The sequence below is a fragment of the Artibeus jamaicensis genome, unplaced genomic scaffold (assembly GCF_021234435.1).
Source record: "Artibeus jamaicensis isolate MK-2021 breed Jamaican fruit bat unplaced genomic scaffold, CSHL_Jam_final scaffold_378, whole genome shotgun sequence".
NCBI classification, from domain to species: Eukaryota; Metazoa; Chordata; class Mammalia; order Chiroptera; family Phyllostomidae; genus Artibeus; species Artibeus jamaicensis.
This window is the reverse complement of record NW_026522044.1, coordinates 269,589-289,068: the sequence shown is the minus strand read 5'-3', so window position 1 is coordinate 289,068 and position 19,480 is coordinate 269,589. Positions and strand designations below refer to the sequence as shown.

Genomic DNA, 19,480 nt, shown 5'->3' with positions numbered 1-19,480 from the left:
AGGGAAGAAGACTATGTGAAGACAGAGGCAGAAATTCGAGTGCTGCAGCTGCAAGCCAAGGAAAACCAAGCATTCTGGGAACCACCAAAAACTAGGAACAGGCAAGGAGGGAGTCTTCTCTAGAGCCTTCAGAGGGAGCATGTCCCTGTGGATACCTTCATTTTGGACTTTCAGACTTCAGAACTGTGAGAGAATATATTTCTGTTACTTTAAACTGACCAGGGTATGGTGATTTGTTACAGCAATTCTAGGAAATTAATACAGAGAACTTCTTCAGTTTCTTGCTACATGGACCTCCTCAGAGTCTACCTCAGACACAGCAGCAGCTGGCTTCCCCAAATGAATGATCCAAGCAAAAAAAAAAAAAAAGTACGAGAGAACACCCGATATGGAAACCACAATCTTTTATAACTTGATCTTGGAAATGACATCTCATCACTGTTGCTGTTCAGTTCTTCACAAATGAGCCACTTAGTCCAGCCCACCCTCAAGGGCAAGCAATTACACAAGAGTATGAATATCAGGAGGCAGGGGTTTCCTGAATATCATTTGGGATCATCTTAGAGGCTACCTAAAACAATGATGTTAGACCTTGATGCTTTCTAAATGTTCATGCTCTTGTGGAAAATGTAAGCAAATAAATAGACATATGATATTTCATGTGTTAGGTATAACAAGGCAGTTAATGAAACACTGTGGAATTGGTCAGTGCCAGATTTGAGGCTTGGCTCCATCACTTACTAAACCCTTAGGCATAAGTCAGTAAAACACCCTGAGCCTTATCCTTCTCATGTGTGTAAATAGGAGACAATATTATCTATCTCTATAGCATAGATATAAGTATGTAGAAGCACCTGGTATGGTACCAGACATATAGAAGGTGCTGAGTTAAGGATAGTAGTAGTGGTAGTTGTTGGTAGGATGATTTTAGTTGTTCTAATAGTATTAAGTAACCAATAAGAAAAGATAGCCACTGTTAATCAGATGACATATTTAACAGACAGAATGTATTTGTTAATAGTTTCTGAAACCTGTCAAGATATCTTGGTTTCAGATAATTTTTAAGGTGTTCATCGATTCGTGGAATTTTAGACACTAGAGCAGGACTCCCCCACTCCCAGTATTAAGATAACAGAAGATAAAATAATTGAAGGCTTTTGAAAAATAGGTTGAGGTAGAGGGGAGAAATATCTGTGATATCACCAGTCTCTAATAAAGCTGTTGCTTAATTTATTTTTGAAAGGATTTTATTTCTCATATCTTTCTGTTTGCTTTCATTTTCCAGGGAACAAGACCAATGCCACACTCTACACAACCATGTTACTCATCATTCCGATCATCGTTGCAGGTGCAATCACAGTCCTCCTGCTTTATCTAAAAAGGTAAGGCAGCTGCTGAGGCAAACTTGACACTTTGTGCTAGCCCAGTTGCTAAGGTTATTATATTACTCCATGTGGGTGTTTGACGTTTGCCCAGTGTGTTAAAGGAATTTGGATTATAACTGGCATTTGGTACTATGACATGGCAAAGCAATATTATTATACACATTTTCTGGTGAGGAAAGTGTTAGATTAGTTTCCCAGGGCTCTGCTCAGGCCTGCTCCCTTTGCATGTATTTAGAATTATTGGTAAGACCTGTGTTCGCTCTACTCTTCTAAATGCCTAATTTATTGATACTTAGTTGATAGCTGTTAGAATGAAGTTTTAGAAATGGAGACCATTACTAATTAAATAACCTGTCTGGTATGAATGCAGATCAGGTTGCTACTTAATGCCCCAGGAATGAGAGCTTCTCCAAGTTGTCTGTAATATATGGTATTTGAGAAATTTAATACCATATATTAAAACTTGAGAATGTTTTCCTCTTTTTTTTAGATTTTATTTATTTATTTTTAGACAGGGGAAGGGAGGGAGAGAAACATCAATGTGTAGTTGCCTCTCAGGTACCCCCTATTAGGGACCTGGCCTGCGACCCAGGCATGTGCCCTGACTGGGAATCAAACAGGTGACTCTTTGGCACACAGGTCAGTGCTCAATCCACTGAGCCATACCAGTCAGGTCTGTTTTCCTTTCTTTATTTTACCATAGGGACTATGGTAGGTACAATAGCACTCTGGTGCTATTCTATGCTCCTTCAGTAAATACACATATTTATTGAATGCCTATCTGTGTAGGCATGTAGTCACCATCTTCATTGCTGGCGTGACAGCAGTGAACAGTACAAAGTCTCTATCTATATTTTGGTGGGATGGATATACATATATATAAAAGAAATAATAAATACTACAACTTCACTTAGTGAGTATAAAGTTCTGTGGGTAAGGGATAAAGGCTACATACATATTCAGAGAAAGAGTATTCTAGGCCAAGGGAACACTAAGTGCAAAGCCTCCAAGGCGGGGATGAACTTCATGTGTCTTGTTGGAGTAGAGTGTGCAAGGAGAAAGTGACAGGAGATGAGGCTGGAGAGATTGGCAGGGCTGGATCATGTAGGCCATGGCAGGGATTGAGCTTTTATCCTAAGCATAAGGGGGAAACATTGGTAAGTTTTAAGCAGGGGAGGGACATGATCTGATTTACTGCCACAAAAGATCACTATAGTTGCTCAGTGAAAAATAGGCACGAATGGAAGCAGGCAGATTAGTTTAGGAGGTATTGCAGTGTTTGAAAGGAAAGATGAGAGTAGCCTAGGCTAGGTGGTTGGCAATGGAGGTAGTAAGAACTGGTCTGATGTGAGATATATTTTGAAGATAGAGTAGTACCAGCTGTTGGCTGCTTCTCTGTGGATATGGAGGGGAAATTGAGGATTCAAACATAACAGATTTTTGGCTTCAGCAAACTGAGTGAATGCTGGAGCTATTTACTATGGTAGAGAAATTTGGGAGGAGAGTTGGTTTCAATATAAAGGTGAGAACTTCAGTTTCGAACACAGTAAATTTGAGATGCCTATTAGATAGCCAAGTAGAAATGTTAAGTAGGTAGTTGTATACATGAATCTGGAGTTTAAGAGAGGTCTGGGTTGGAGATAGAATTTTAGAAGTCTTTGGCATGTAAATGATTTTAAAGCCCTAAACAGCAAGCTCCCATGTGGTCTATGGTAACTAAAGCATTATTATTAAATGGTAGGGTATCACACATACACAGGCATAGCTACATGAAATGATGGATGTGTAAATTTGTTTGACTGTGGCGATCATTTCACAATGCATATATATATATATATATATATATATATATATATATATATATATCAAACATCGCATTATACATAGGCTTCAAATATGTACAGTTTTAAAAAGGTTTTATTTACTTTTAGAGAGAGTTGAAGGGAGGTAAAAAGAGAGGCAGAGAGACATCGATGGGGAAGAGAAACATCAATATATTGCCTCTTGTATGCATCCCACCTGGGGTCCAAACCCACAACCCAGGCTTGTGCCCTGATAGGGAATTGACCTTTTACTTTGTGTGTCGACACCCAACCAACTGAGCCATGCTAATCAGGGCCCATTTGTACTCTTTTAAAATTTGTCAACTATATCTCAATAAAGAAGGAAAAAATTTAAATAGTAGGCGATAGATAGTCTGCTTATCCTGAAGGTCCCTTTACTCCACCCACACTTCATTCTCTTTGGACATTGATTTCTCGGCCTGTTTTAGAAATTTCTTGCCCTGGCCAAGTAGCTCAGTTGCTTAGAGCATTGTTCCAAAAAGCCAAGGTTGTGGGTTAGATCTCCAGGGAGGGCTCATATAAGAAGCAACCAATGAATGCACAGATAAGTGGAACAACAAATCTGTGTTTTCTCTTTTTTCTCTCTCTCCCTTCCTCTCTTTCTAAAAAAATCAGTAAGTAAAACTTTTTAATAAAAAATGATTTTTTTACAACTGCTCTATCACAAAAGATGTCTTCTTTACCATATCTTTTTTCCAAGCCTTCTTTTAACATGGGTGTTTTTAAGTGTGATGTTCTATGACGTGAAAGATTTGATTTAAAATGTTTTTATTTTCTTAAAGGCTCAAGATCATTATATTCCCTCCAATTCCTGATCCTGGCAAGATTTTTAAAGAAATGTTTGGAGACCAGAATGACGATACCCTGGTAAGCACTGACTCCATGAGATTCCAAGTTGGGTTTATATTTTTTGAAACTATGGCATTTATTTTAAGTTTGGTAAAATATACATACCATAAAATTTACCATTTTAACCATTTTAAGGGTGCAGTTTAATGGCATTTAGTACATCTGTGATGTCATGCAAAGATCATCACTATTTCCAGAACTTTTCATCTTCCCAAACAGAAACTAGGCCCATTAAACAATAACCCTCAGCCCCTGGTAACCTCTATTCTACTTTCTGTCTCTCTGAATTTGCCTAATTTAGGTACCTCATGTAAGTGAAATCCTTCAATATGTGTGCCCTTTTGTGTCTGCCTTCTTTCACTTAGCATAATGTTTTCAAGGTTCATCCATGTTGTAGCATGTGTCAGAATCACCCTCCAAAATTGGTTATTTGGAACTACATTTTATCTAAAACATTGAAGAAGAACTGATTGGAAATGTATCTCAGTCCAAGCATAACATTTAAGAAATCTCCAGAATACTTTATCATAGCACTTGGCTTCATTCTCTCTCTGGGGTGGGGGACGTATTCGATCCAAACATGTGGGGGAAGGGCCTCTGTTATGAAACTAGCCCAATAGGCAAGGCTTTTGACTCTTGGAATAATTTTACAGCTTGATTTGAGGAGCTATAAAGATAGGTAAATAATTTAAATAGATTTTGCTCATGTTATTGCCTGGAAACCTGGCCTCTGAATGCATGGAAGTAAAGCAAGCCCACCCCAACTGTTACAGTTAGTTTGTTACAAACTCTGATGTTAGAATCTGTAGCTGGGAAACCTAAAACCTTATGGGAACAAAGGAATTTGAAGTTTCTGTAATCAATACGTTCACCCAAATAAAGCAATGAAGACATTAAATAAATGAATATCAATGTTATTTTATAATCTAAAATTATTAATATGAGGCATAGGGCAGTTAATTGAGGGAAGTAGTTTAGCAGTAGATAATAGCCTGGGCTCTGGAGTCAGATTGTCTGGATTCCAGTCTCTGCTGTGTCATTTACCATCTCTTTGACCTGAACTAATTTCCTTAACCTTCTGTACCTCAGTTTTCCCATTTGTAAGCAAGAGGTAATAATAACACTTGCCTCATAGCATCATTAAATGGATTAAATTTATTTCATGCATGAAAACCACTTAGTGTGCCTGGCATATTATAGATCCTTAGTAAGTGTTAGTGATTCATATTACTAGTGATAATACTTTCCATTTATCTTTAGTCTCCAAACAATTTTTGTAATAATGAGTGATTCACAGTGGCAGTGATGATATGTAACTAGGGAAGTAAGGCAGGGAGGCTGACATGCTACCTAAGGATACTTCATGTGGATCACTTTTACACCAAATAATGCTGGCAGACAGTGGATACCTTTGCCAGACCCTGAGGGACAGGGCACTACCAGGCAGGTAGGTTGAGGTAGGTCCAGAAGTCAGCTATCTGAGGAAGAGATTGCACACAGTAACTGAGGTGAATATGGCAACCAGTGGTGCTTCAACTTTAGTTGAGTTACAGTCACCTAGGGTATTTGCAACAATGTAGAATCCTGGGTCCTAGCTCTAGAAATTCTGATTTAGCAAGTCTGGGATGGACCCCAAGAGTTTGCATATTTGCCAAGGGCCCACAGATGATTCCAGTCCTGGGAAGATAGTATGTAGACCAGATTTTGAAAATCACTGTTACAGATATTTGCCTTCAGATTACTCCCCCATCTCTTTCTTCATTTCACCAGCTACTGTGATAGATCCTGGAGGTTGGGAATTGTGCAAGTACTCTAATAACAACTCCAACCATCTCTTAAAAGTCTACTATGTTCCAGGCAGTGTACTAAGTGCTTTTCTGATATTCCCTTACTGGAATGCGAACAAACACCCTGTGGTGTAAGTGCTGTTAGTACCATTTAAAAAATTGTTTAAAAGATTTTATTTCTTTAATTTTTAATTTCTTTTAATTAATTAATTATTTTATTTATTTTTAGAGAGAAGGGAAGGGAGGGAAAAAGACAGGGAGAGAAACATCAATGTGTGGTTGTCTCTCATGTGGCCCCCACCGGGGATGTAGCCTACAACCCAGGCATGTGCTCTGACTGGGAATCAAACCAGTGACCCTTTGATTTGCAGCCCGTGCTCAGTCTGCTGAGCTACACCAGCCAGGGCTATTTATTTTCATTTTTAAAGAATATTTTAATTGATTATGCTATTACAGTTGTCCCATTCTTTTCTCCTTTTTATCCCCCTTCACCCTGCACCCCTACCCCCACCAGCATTCCACCCCCCCCACACTTAGTTCATGTCTGCGGGTCATACGTATAAGTTCTTTGACTTCTCCATTTCCCACACTATTCTTAACCTCCCCCTCTCTATTTTGTACCTGCCATTTATACTTCTTAGTCCCTGTACCTTCTTCCCCATTCCCCCTGCTGATAACCCTCCATTTGATCTCCATTTCTGTGGTTCTCTTCTGTTCTAGTTGTTTACTTAGTTTGCTTTAGGTTTTTTTTCCTTAGGTTCAGTTGTTGATAGTTGTGAGCTTGTTGTCATTTTACCATTCATAGTTTTTGATCTTCTATTTCTTAGATGAGTCCTTTTAACATATCATATAATAAGGACTTGGTGACAATGGGCTCCTTGAACTTCACCTTATCTGGGAAGCATTTTATCTGGCCTTCCATTCCAAATGAAAGCTTTGCTGGATAGACTAATCTTGGATGGATGTCCTTGCCTTTCATGACTTGCAATACCTCTTTCTAGCCCCTTCTTGCCTGCAAGGTTTCTTTTGAGAAATCAGCTGATAGTCTGATGGGAACTCCTTTGTAGGTGACTGTCCCCTTATCTCTTGCTGCTTCTAGAATTCTTTCCTTCATTTTAATCTTGGTTAATGTAACTATGATATGCCTTGGCGTGTTCCTTCTTGGGTCCAACTTCTTTGGGACTCTGAGCTTCCTGGACTTCCTGGAAGTCTATTTCCTTTGCCAGATTGAGAAAGTTCTCCTTCATTATGTTTTCCAATAAGTTTTCAATTTCTTGCTCTTCCTCTTCTCCTTCTGGCACCCCTATGATTCAGATGTTGGGACCTTTAAAGTTGTCCCAGAGGTGCCTAAGCCTCTTGTCATTTTTTTGAATTATTATTTTTCATTCTGTTCTGGTTGAATGTTTATTTCTTCCTTCTGCTCCAAATCATTGCTTTGAGTCCCAGTTTCCTTCCTGTCACTGTTGGTTCCCCATATATTTTTCCTTATTTCACTTTGCATAGCCTTCACTTTTTTCTCTATTTTGTGACTACACTCCACCATTTCTGTGAGCATCCTGATTACCAGTGTTTTGAACTCTGGATCTGATAGGTTGGTTATCTCTTCATCACTTAGTCCTTTTTTGTGGAGTTTTGACCATTAGGGCCATATTTTTTTTTTGTCTCAGCATAGCTGTTTCTTTGTAAGGGGTGGAGCCTTAGGTATTTGCCAGAGTAGAGCAACCCAGTTCACTGTGTTGTGATGCTGTATGTGGAGGAGGGGTCAGAGAGGGAACAATGGTGCTTGCTTGGCTCTCACCCCATTTTCAGTCACTTCCCCCACTACCCACAAGCAAGTTGGGCCCTTCTGGTGCTGATTCCCTGGCTGGTGGGCTTGCATATGTTCTAGGACCCTGTGGGTCTCTCCAATGAACTCTCCTGTAAGGCTGAGATTTTCTCCCGCTTCTGAACCCCCACAGATTTTTACAGCCAGAAGTTTTAAGAATTTATTTCACTGTGCTGGAGCCTATCATCTTGTAGCACATTCTCTCCCCACTGGCTGCCTGTCTCTCTCCCTTCTACTGGTCTGGATGTATGTTTCTTCCTTAACTCCTTGGTTGTTGGGACTTCCATACAATTTGGTTTTCTGGCAGTTGTGGTTGTTTTTTGTGTTTAAATTTGCTGTTATCCTCTGTTGGTTGTGCAAGAAAGCAAAGTGTATCAAATTATGCCTCTATTTTGGCTGGATGTTTTGTCCGGATGTCTATTTATTTATTTTTAGAGAAAGGGGAAAGGAGGGAAATGGAAACATCAATGTGTGGTTGCCTCTCATGCGCCCCCAACTGGAGACCTGGCCCACAACTCAGGCATGTACCCTGCTTGGGAATTGAACTGTCAGCCCTTTGGTTTGAAGGCTAACACTCAATCTACTGAGCCACACCAGCGGGGGCTGTTAGTACCATTTTAAAAATGAGGAAATGGAGCATCAGCAAGGCTAGTAGGTGGTTACATGGGATTTGACACAGGACTATCTGATTCTAGAATTCTTTCTTTCCACTATGCTGTAATCACTTTTGTAAGAGAGAATGCACACCTCAAGCACCTTACTCCCTTTGAAGACTTCTGTATGACAGAAATAGAAAGTTGGGAGAGAGGAATTCTGACAAAAAGATCACAGTATGGCTGAATTTATATAGGAAAATAATAGGAATGCCATTCTGACAATAGGAGGGGAGATTAAATTCTAATTAAGGAGGGGAGGCACTAGCTTGTAGCAAACTGGGAACCTAGTCATGAATTTGCCCCATAGGTGATTTATTTGGGCAGCATGGTGTATTTAATTTTTTCACTTTGGAAATTTGAGTTGGAATTTTTCACTTTTGGAATTTTGAACTGTGCAGTTCATCTCAGGCCCTACTATTCCCAATTCCCAGTGTGGTTTCAGACCCCTAAAGGCATTTGAAGTTTACTACCCCTCTTAGCAGAATGAAGACCAGTCAAAGTGCCATAACACAAATGCCCAATATCTGTGAAAACACATTTGGACTCACTAATACACACAAGGCATGCCAACCAAAGCATTGATGAGATACAAATTTCCAGCCTAATAATTTCAAAAAATGATAATATGCTGTGTTAACAAGTGGGTGAGGAGCTGGCACTTTTTGTGCACTGCTAGGGGTCTGTAAAATGGTATATATTCTTGCTGGAGAGCAACATGGTAAATTGTAGCAAGAATCTTTGATCTTGTAATTATACATTTAAAGATCTATTTTAAGGGAATAACAATGGCACAAGGATGGTCAATGCAACATTTGTTTTTAACCTGAAGAATTAGAAACCATGAAACATCAACAACTGAAAGTAGTTTTTAAGAAGTTAGGTTTTCAAAATATTTAATGTCATAGTAAAACATTCATGATATAAAAGTAATGTATCACAAATGTATAGTGTATTATAATCCTAATTTTTTAAAAAAAATGTTGTATTTGTTTCTTAGAGACAGGGGAGGGAGAAAGAGAGAGAAACATTGATGTGCTAGAGAAACATCAATCAGTTGCATCTCAAAGGTGCTCCAACCCAGGACTGAACCTGCAACCCAGGCATGTGCCCTGACTGGGAACTGAACCAGCGACCTTTCGGTTACCAGGATGACATGGCCCAACCCACTGAGCCACACCAATCAGGGCTATAATCCTAATAAAAAAAATTAGGCCAGAGGGGAGAGGGAAGGGAATTTAAGGGGGGAAAAGGGGAGGGATTTTGAGGAACAAGTATGAAAGACACAGGGATAAGGACTAGGGGGGAGGAAATGGGAGGGAAGTGGGGAGCACAAGGCGGGGGGGGGCTGGGATGGGAGAAATAGACAAAAATGTACTTGAAAAATAACTAAAGAAAATTTTTTTAAATGAATTAATGTTTATGCAGAACAATGAATGGTTGGAAATGGGTCAAAAGGATCGTCTCTGGGCCCATTGGATAATTGATATCATTCTGTCTCTACTTGTATGAAATTTCCAAATTGCCTATAGTGAGCATGTGTTACTTTTATGATAAAAAGAAGCCCTTCATAAGTTATTAAGGGAACAGAGAATATTGTACCTCATCCAAATCTGAGAGGTGATAGGGACTTGAACCAGGGTGGTAGCAGAGGGAATTGATGCAAGAGACATTGAAGGAAACTCATTAGACTTGATGACTGTGTGTGGGTCATGAAAGGTGGGGAGAAAGTAAAAGAAAAAAATCAGGATTTCAAGCCTGGATGATGGAATGAATGATGGTAACACTGACAGGAAAATCAGATCAATTATCTTTCTCAGAAAAGGGAAAATTGCTTTTTTTCAGTTTGCTGTCTAGAGGATAATACATTGTCACCGTGAGTTAGATAATGGTATAATTTGGTGAGGCGGATACACTAACAAGATGGACCACGAAAAGCATTTGATGTTTTTGTTTGTGATGGTTGCAGACCATTAAATAAAATCAGTGTTTAAAACTAAAAGTATAATAGCCCTGGTTGGTGTGGCTCAGTGGATTGAGCACAAGCCTGAGAAGCAAAGAGTCACCGGTTCCATTCCCAGTCAGGGCATTAGCCTTGGTTGTGGGCCAGGTCCCCAGTAGGGGGTGTGTGAGAGGCAACCACACATTGATGTTTATCTCCCTCTCTTTCTCCCTCCTTTCCCCTCTCTCTAAAAATAAATAACTAAAATCTATTTTAGAATACTGAAAGTATAATAAAAATACCAGAGTGGGGATAGGGTAATAGAACAAATTTTCATGTTTCCTTTTTAACCAAATGAGAAATCTTCTTTCTCTACATGGCAGCGATCCTCTTATTTCTAGAATCATCAAATTACAGAATGAACGTGGCCCTAGAGTCATGTAATAAGGTGGAGGTTTACATGGTTAATTACATTTCTTTAATTATAAACTTCCAAAACTCTAGATTCTAGTCCTGCCTCCTCATTTGAAAGATGGGGACATTGGGGCTTACAGAGAAATTTCTGAAGGACTAGTACATAGAGAAATAATTGTAGAACCTAAATGAGAAGCCATTATAGCCCATTACTGACTCATAATCCAAAGAAATAATCTATGTCCTTTTTAAACACCAATAGTGTTTCTTTAAAGGCTTATTTAGGTGTGGTCACAAATAAATTGAATCTTCTGCATAGTTTTTCTTAAGGTTTCTAGTGTTTTGAAGTGTTTTGTTCATCACTGTAGCAACATTTTGGCTGCCAGCATTTCTTTCTGTTCCTTTGCTGTTTGCCTTTTCTCTGTGAGTAATTGGGCTGCTGGCCATATTGGGAGAGGGGGGCACACAAGGTATTGCTTTTCCTTTACATCTGTGTTTATTTTTCATCACAAAATATTTATTTATTGTTTCCCTGCTTCTTGGAGACCAAATATATTTTCAGTACTGTGCCAGTTTTGCATTCCTAATTGGAAAGCAGCTTTATAAATTGGAGTTGACTTCAACAATTGATGATTTTTTAAAGTTCAGTATATCTCTTTAAAAACTAAGAATGCTATCTTGTATGGTAAAACTAGCATGGTCACACTTTAAGAGTTATTCATCTCTTCATATCATCTAATACTTAGTCCATATTTAAACTTTTCCCAAATGTCCCAATTGTCAAGAGACAGATATTGTCCAGTTGTCCCACCATTAATGAGGCTAAGATTGACCCCTCCTGCCATCTAAACTTATTTCCCCCTTGCCACCTGATGATAATTTGTGTGATGTTATGTAAGCACCCTGTCAATTCTTCAGTTAATGTTTTTATGCCAGTTGAATCACTAATTTCATTAGAGGTTGTGTAATGATGATTTTTCTCATCTATTATTTAATCTACATTTATAAGCTGGCACTTTTGTATAAAGTGCTGCTTCCAGTCATCAACTGGACTCTTTGTTTCTGAAATTAAGTTTTGGCTAGAAAGGCAGGAAACATGTTTTATTCTTTACCTCAGTTTTTAAAGTGAAGGGTTGGATTATTAGTCATATCAAATGGTACCAAATTAGCCCCCTCCACACCACAGTCAACAGTTCTTTTTGAAGCTACAATGATTTTAAGTCATGGGGACCTTCAATTTATATTGTACAACTTCCTACTGTGAATGTTGATCTGATGAAGACTGGGGCATGTAATCAGTTGACTTGTATACAGAAGGCCAGTGTTTTGTATGGTGCTTAGGTCCATGAAACCCACTTAACCTCTATGGAAAATTTGCTGTGGGAAATAACCAAATCTTGAAAGTACTCTTCAATTGGGAATTGATATTCCATTATACTATGAGATTTGTTTATTTCTTTAAAATATAAAAGCCTGTATAACACACTATTTTTCTAGGATTAGATTACTTGCACCTAAAGTCAGTAGTGTTAGCTTCCTAACCACTGATTTTTTTCATCTATGGTATTTTTCATCTTTGGCCCCTATTCTATTGTTGATTACCTTGTTTTAAAAAACCAGGAATGTGAGAATTGAATTGTGAAATGGTAATTTTGTGGATTTATTTTTTCTATGAGTGATTTTAAAATTAGACTGACATACAATTTACGAAATTGAAGAATAGGTCAGAGCCTTTCCATTTGTTCCTTTTACCTTACATGCCCTAGTCATAGAAGCAGTGTTCAGGAAAAGGCCATGATGCCAATGATGAGTAAAAATTAGAGTAATCCAAGTTTCAGAAATGAAGCAAGACAACTGAAAAAATGAATGTATCCTCAGAAGCCTTTTCTGCTGCAGTGTTCACCTCATTGAAACAGATCGCTTTATTCCTATCCAACACAGCTAAGCACTGGGTCTCATGACCAAAAACCAATGAAAGTATAATGCTTAAGGTGTATTTTTAGTATATGTGCAGCTGAAGTGAGCACTTTAGGGTGTATTTTTAAAAATTAAAACATTTTCTTTTAAATTAATACATATTTATTATAGATGAATTAGGAATACAAATAATCAAAAGATAAAAATAAAGTCACTCTTAATCCTACCACTCAGACATAACCATATTTAATGTTAGGTGAACAACATAGAGAAAGGAAAATACTGGCCCTGGCTGGTATGGCTAAAGTGAATTGAGTGCTGGCCTGCGAATCAGAAGGTTGCTGGTTTGATTCCCAGTCAGGGCACATGCCTGGGTTGTGGGCCAGGTCTCCAGTTGGGGGTGTGTGAGAAGCAAGAAACATTGATGTTTCTCTGCCTCTCTTTCTCCCGTCCCCTCTGTCTAAAAATGGATACATAAAATGTTTTGAAAAAAAGGAAATGAAAATACTTTTTATTGGTAGATGGAATAATAGCAATACCAACAATAATGATAATAGTTCATGCTTACTGAACTTTTACTATGTATCAAACACTTTTTGAGGCACCTTACTCATTAATTGGTCCCCTTCTGCAGTAGTTATTATCTCAGTTATACAGATGAAGAAAATGAGGCACCAGGGAATTATGTGTAATATTTCTAGTACATAGCAGTGGTAGGATCCAAACTTAACCAACAAGTATCAGAGCTGGGATCTGCACCCAGGCATCCTGATTCTCTATGCCACAAATGTTTTAATTAAATGCTCATATTTCATTTTATTTAGATTTAACAGGTGGGAAACAAATAGGTGAAACTAAAAGAATTTGTGAACTTTGGACAACTTATAAAGTAATTTTTAATGATTATTAAAAAGAATATTTTTTCCATTTCATTCTCCCCCATTCTCTCCCAATTTTAAAAGTTGTTCAGTATCTACACTGTCAGTGCAGAAGGCCATTATATATTATATTATGTCCCTTATAGCCCTCATCTGTGTGGGTATGTTTTGATGCTTACTAGATGTCTTTATGTCACTCTAGTAATTTTGGTTGTTTGAAGCTCTAAAAGTTTTCTAAGGAAGGATTCATGGGACCAACATTCCCTAAAATGTTTATGCATTGATGGAGTCTGCTCTACTAATAATTATAAATCATTTTAGCTAGATATAAAATCTGTGGTTCATACATTCTTGTGTTGGGTATCTTAAATGTGTCCTCCATTTTCTTCTGGCATAACATGTTGCCAAAGTCTGCTGACAACATAATTTTCTTTCTGTATTAAAACACTTGGTGTTTTTCACCTGATAAAAGATTTTTTTCCCACCTTGACTGGTGCGGCTCAGTTGGTTGAGCATCATCTCACAAAGTGAGAGGTCTCTGGTTTGATTGCCAGTTCAGGGCATATTGCCTGGATTGCAGGTTCTATCCCTGGTCAGGGCACCTATGAGATGTGATCAATTGATGTTTCTCTCTCACATTGATGTTCCTCTCCTCTTTCTCCCTCCCTCCCCCTTTCTCTAAAAATAAATAGGATCTTTTTAAAAAATATTTTTTTCAAAGTTCAGTAATTTTACTAGAATATGTCTTAATGTTGTTGGTCATCCTGGGTTAGTTTTCCAAGAATTTGTTGTGCCCTTTCAGTATATAGTTTCAGAGTTTTAAAAAAATGTTCAGTAAAATTTTCTTCACTTACAGATTTTAGTTATACTGTTCTCTGGTTTTCTTTTTCTAGATATTTGCCGTATCCTCTTGAATACTTTTTATCACCTTCATTTCTTTTTTTATTTAAAAAAGTTCTTTTTTCTTCTGTTTCTTTTAAGGTATTATCTTTTGTGTTTATTTGCTCTTGTATTCCTTCTAGCTTAGTCTTCATTTCTGAGGTTATTTTCTGGCACAGCAACTCAACTCTGCTATTGTAGCATGAAATCAGCCATAGACCATACAGAAATAAGTGGGTGTGTGTCTGTGTTCCAGTAAAACTTTATGAACAAAAACAAGTGGCCTATGGGCTTTGGCCCTTAGACCATAGTTTGCTAGAACTTGGTTTAATCTAACAACTTTCTTGTGCAGATGAGGGGACTGAGCTCAGGTTTTATCCTTTCCCTTGATTTGTAAGTAAAGATGGCAAGGACCAGGTTGTTGGCTTTTACTATAAGAGATACACTTAAATTGAGTTCAGGATGAGCTTAACTTATGCATAATTCCCTGTTCTAGCAAATGGTGTTACATGGAACTGTTAATACAGGGTCTTTCAAAACTTTTCACTGCACTAAGACTTTTGGGACATTTCATATTGCCATTTACTAAAATGCTGGCTGACCTTTTGAACCTATTATATCTCTGGAACAATGGTCAAATTTGAATGGTAAGAAAATAAAGGTCACAATAATTGAAGTAAGAAAAGTATGCCACTCTTTTATTCTTCAGACGTCTTTGTTTCTAATTTTGGAGCTGTCCAGATTTGTATATCTTTTATGATAGCCATTCAGTGTCACATAAAAATCCCATGCTTTTTCCCTCTTTAACGTTAATTCCTGATTGTTTTGTTTAATTACTTGTTCAAATAGAAGATTCTTTGGTTAAAAAAAAACACATAACAGCCTGGTAGTTCCATGCACGCAAAGCTAAAAATAAGCATTGGCTTTGAGTACTCAGGGAAAGAACATGATTTAGAAAAGTCATCATGTATATGTTTTCTCCTTTTTTCCCAGCACTGGAAGAAGTATGACATCTATGAGAAACAAACCAAAGAAGAAACTGACTCTGTAGTGTTGATAGAAAACCTGAAGAGAACCTCTCAGTGATAGGGATAATTTATTTTAACCCTCATCGTGACTTTGTGAAGATTCTTCCCATTCTCCACTTGTTCTCTGGGAACTTGTTAAATGGAAACCAAAACTACTGGACTATTTAAAAACAGGCAGCTCCTAAGAGCCACAGATTTTTATGTTGTTGTGCACCGAAAAACTAAAAATAATTGGCCCTTTGGAGAAGAAAGTGGAATTATTCTCACTGAATTATAAAAGCAGGCATCTTTTGTGAAGGTTACAAACTAGGAGACAAAGCAAAAAGTGATGAAGACAGTAGAACTGATCTCATCAAGAATTGTGACAGCAGCCTGAGGGATGGATCTATGTCTGCTTTGTATCATCTGTGTCAAACAATACCAACAAATTTTATTTGTGGGGGAACTCATTTTTGGGTGCAACTGTTAATGACAAACGAGTCACAGAGAAGATCTAGCAAACAGAATTGAAAAAAAAAATTGTTATCCATTGTTTGGGATCCCAGTAAGTAATGTCTGTAGCTATTAAAACTTAAAAGGCTGAAATCATTGTCCCTTTGGCAACATTTTCCTCTGCTTTGAAAGGGCCAGACATCAGTATTGGTTGTCCATGATGACACCTACAGACAAAGCAGAGGCAGCTTCTGTTATTGGGACCTTTCAAAGCCATTGCAGGCTTTTAAAGGCAGCAGAGACAGAATGACTTATTGGGTATTAGAGTTTGAACCACTGCATTCTATAATAATATATTGTTTTTTTTCACCTCCTCTATTCAAATCAAGTATTTTCTATATGTCCAGACTGTTCTAGGCCCCCAGGGGTGAGGCATCTCCCTTAAAAGGTGGACACTCTGGTTGGGACTCCTCAGTTCTTAACCACTTTCTTTTTTTTCACCAGTCATTTTCCACACCTTTCAACTCCCTCATTCCCACACCTGATTTCCCCTTTGCCTTTTCCCTCATTGTAGTCTTTCACCTTTCAATAGATATTACAATAAAAATCTACTCAGAACACCTAGAGGAGCAGGGAGTAATTTGCAGCTCAGGTAAATTGTGAGTAGACTGAGAGACAGTGACAAGTCTTTGCATATTTTGTAACTTCTATGTGTCTGCATTTATTTGAAGGTTTTCAGCATTTACTGTTTCTCTACATATTTTCTAAACAGAAAGGAGATATTATCTTCACTTAGAATTTTGCTATTTGCTTGGTAAAAAAGAATAGTTTTATTTACCTCTTTTTCCTTACTGTCACAAAGTTATTAGTAGGTTTTATGACTTATATAGATAGCCAGCATCCAAGGCTCCAACATTTGTATGCATTTTTTTGCATATGTTAGGGTTCCATTCTCACTCATCTCCACAACATATATATTCCCTCTACTCCTACTTACTCCAAATTTAAAGTAGTATGGAAATGATAGTGCCCTCACCCACACCCCATGTTTCTCTCCTTACACACATAGAGTCAGATTACAGGTAGGAACTTGACAAATTTGTATCACCCGTTCTCCAAACATTCACCCCTTTGTATTAATCAAGTGACACTACTTGTAATTCCTGCTGTTAGGGGATGGGAGATCAGAGATCTCTGCTCTTCACAGGTTTGGGGAAAAGTGGCAACCTGCTTGTACTGCAGAGGAGGAGTGCAGTGTCCCTGGCTTTTCTGAGAAAATTGGTGTCCAGAGCAAGAGTAGATGCCAAGGTGTTCCCTCCCTGTGCTTTTATTTGTGAGGTCACATTGAGGGTGGGAGACAGGCATGAATGTTCCACTTTGTTCTACTGTTGTGTAAAAAAACATACTTACTTTTCCTTTTTAGGAATGAGATTCCTTCCTAGCCAGGTCTTTTATAATTCTGGGAAGTAAAACACTGAAATACCTCACCCAAAGCCATTTTTCCTGTTACCCTATTCAGATAGTATTGGTGTGGGTGCTTTGATATTCTATTTACCCAAGCATCAGATGCTGACTATCAAGTATCCTGGGATTGTAGAAATTGTATTTTGTTCCCATTCTCTTTTAGTAGTAAAATAGTTGAGGGAAAAGGGGGCAGTGAGTTATGCGAGTTGCTAGCTATGGCAGTTTTATAATTGTTGAAAAGTGATCCCCAGGTCTTGGGAGCTCTTGGAGACTTTAATACTAGGTGTAGTGAAAGTAGGTTTACAGTTGTTCATATGGAAAATAATACAATAATAAATAAATAATAATACAAGAATAAACTGTGTTTCACGTACTCACAACTGCTAACCTACTCCCCGGCCCACCCCCACCCCCCGTACATCAGTGGGATTATCATCACCTGTAGGAAAGTAGTACATTCATTTACTATTTTATGTCTAACATAATACAGATTGTTTTCTCCGTATACTTAAGTAAACCTACTGTAAGAATTTTTATTCTTATTCTTGCATTGAGATAAGTGTTTTCTTCATCTGGGCACTAAAGGGATATGTGAAACAATATTAACATTTTTGGTAATAACTTCAACTAGGGATCATTGTGTTTAACTTCTTATAAGAAAGTTTGAATAAAATAAATATTGCCTTTTTATATGTCACCCAAATGTTTTCCTTTAGTATTATTTTGGGGGAAGTATTGTTAGGGGTGGGTGGCATAAAAAATTGGAGTTAAAAAAATAAATGTGAAAAATTCCAAGGTAGCTATTTTATCTTATACTCATTTATCATAAGCTTCCCAGCTGTTCTCCGTATGGCTGTGTTTCCTGATAAGGCATGCACTAAGGAATGTAAGCATTTGATAAATTGTAGATATGTTGATAAGGGAAATGGAAAACTGGTGCTTTCTAATATTCAGCTTAAAATAGAGTGCAATATATTTAAGGAAGCTGTCATGTTATACATGAAGGGGCACCCCCTAGTTATAAATTCATCACATTACCAAGTTAGATTTGAGACTAACAAAATCAGTTCTCAATAGCTATCCTCTTAAAAGAAAGTGATATAGTTTCATATTTTCTATAACAGCAAAATGCTTTGAATACCACAGAGGGTTTTTCTCATTTGGGTTGAGCCAGACCACATTTGTCATAGGCTGAGTCTTCACAGGATCCAGACCCAGGATATATGCAGGGGGTTTTGATCTTGGTTAGGTTAGTCCTATTAACTATCTTGAATGATCCAAGAAGATTCTGGAAATCTACTTCCAGGTAAGTATAGTTTTGTTTTTTAACATAATTTTTAAATTCTTTTTTAAAAGATTTTATTTATTTTTAGAGAGGGGAAGGGAGGGAGAAAGAGAGAGACAGAAACATCAATGTGTGGTTGCCTCTCACGTGGCCCCCACTGGGGACCTGGCCCAGGCATGTGCCCTGACTGAGAATTGAACCTGCAGCCATTTGGTTTGCAGCCCATGCTCAATCCATTGAGCTACACCAGCCAGAGTGGAAACTTTTGATTCTTGATATATCAAAACACTGAGTAGTATAATAGAAAACATTTAACTGAAGGCCCTTGGGGTTGTATGTCTGTATGAGGTCTATGGAAAACAAATTCCTGTATCCACACACATAGTCACCTCATCTCAGAGGGAAAGGAGCCAGCATGATCTAAGCACATTGATTTCCAGAACCTCTTTTAAACCCTAATGATTAGATCAAGCAAAAAAATTGTTTGGGTAAATACTGTAGCTAAATCTTGGCATGCTTTTACTTCAAGGGAGGAGTTTTACTGACTTTTGGATGTGCTAGCTATTTTTGATATCAACCCCCAAATGATTTCTTTCTGAAGGTTCTTTGGCCTGTTTCCTAATGGCCATGCTTTGAGTTTATCAGCAATAGCAATAGGAACATATTTCACTTCTAGTTTTCAACATTGATTATATAGACAATTACATAAAAAGAGAAGATTAATAGTTATTGAGTAACCACTGTGTGCCATTACATGTGTTATTTCACTAAATCCTCATGTGAGTGCCAGGGGATAGGTTACATTATTATCCTCATTTTATAGGTGAAAAAGCAGACATAAGATGATTGGTCTATGTGTACAAGATCACACAGCCAGTAATTGATTGAGACACAATTA

The 19,480-nt window shown here is 37.8% G+C and overlaps 1 protein-coding gene across 1 annotated transcript in view; it reads left to right on the top strand.

Moving 5' to 3' along the window:
- The window catches only part of IL13RA1 (interleukin 13 receptor subunit alpha 1), a 65,091-nt gene extending 47,097 nt beyond the window's left edge, over window positions 1-17,994 (top strand). The window contains exons 9-11 of the mRNA XM_037146005.2: window positions 1,286-1,382; window positions 4,012-4,096; window positions 15,367-17,994. Coding sequence (XP_037001900.2) covers window positions 1,286-1,382; window positions 4,012-4,096; window positions 15,367-15,459 — 275 coding nt within the window. The 3' untranslated portion in view covers window positions 15,460-17,994. The remainder of the gene's footprint in view (window positions 1-1,285; window positions 1,383-4,011; window positions 4,097-15,366) is intronic.
- Window positions 17,995-19,480: the final 1,486 nt, after the last annotated feature.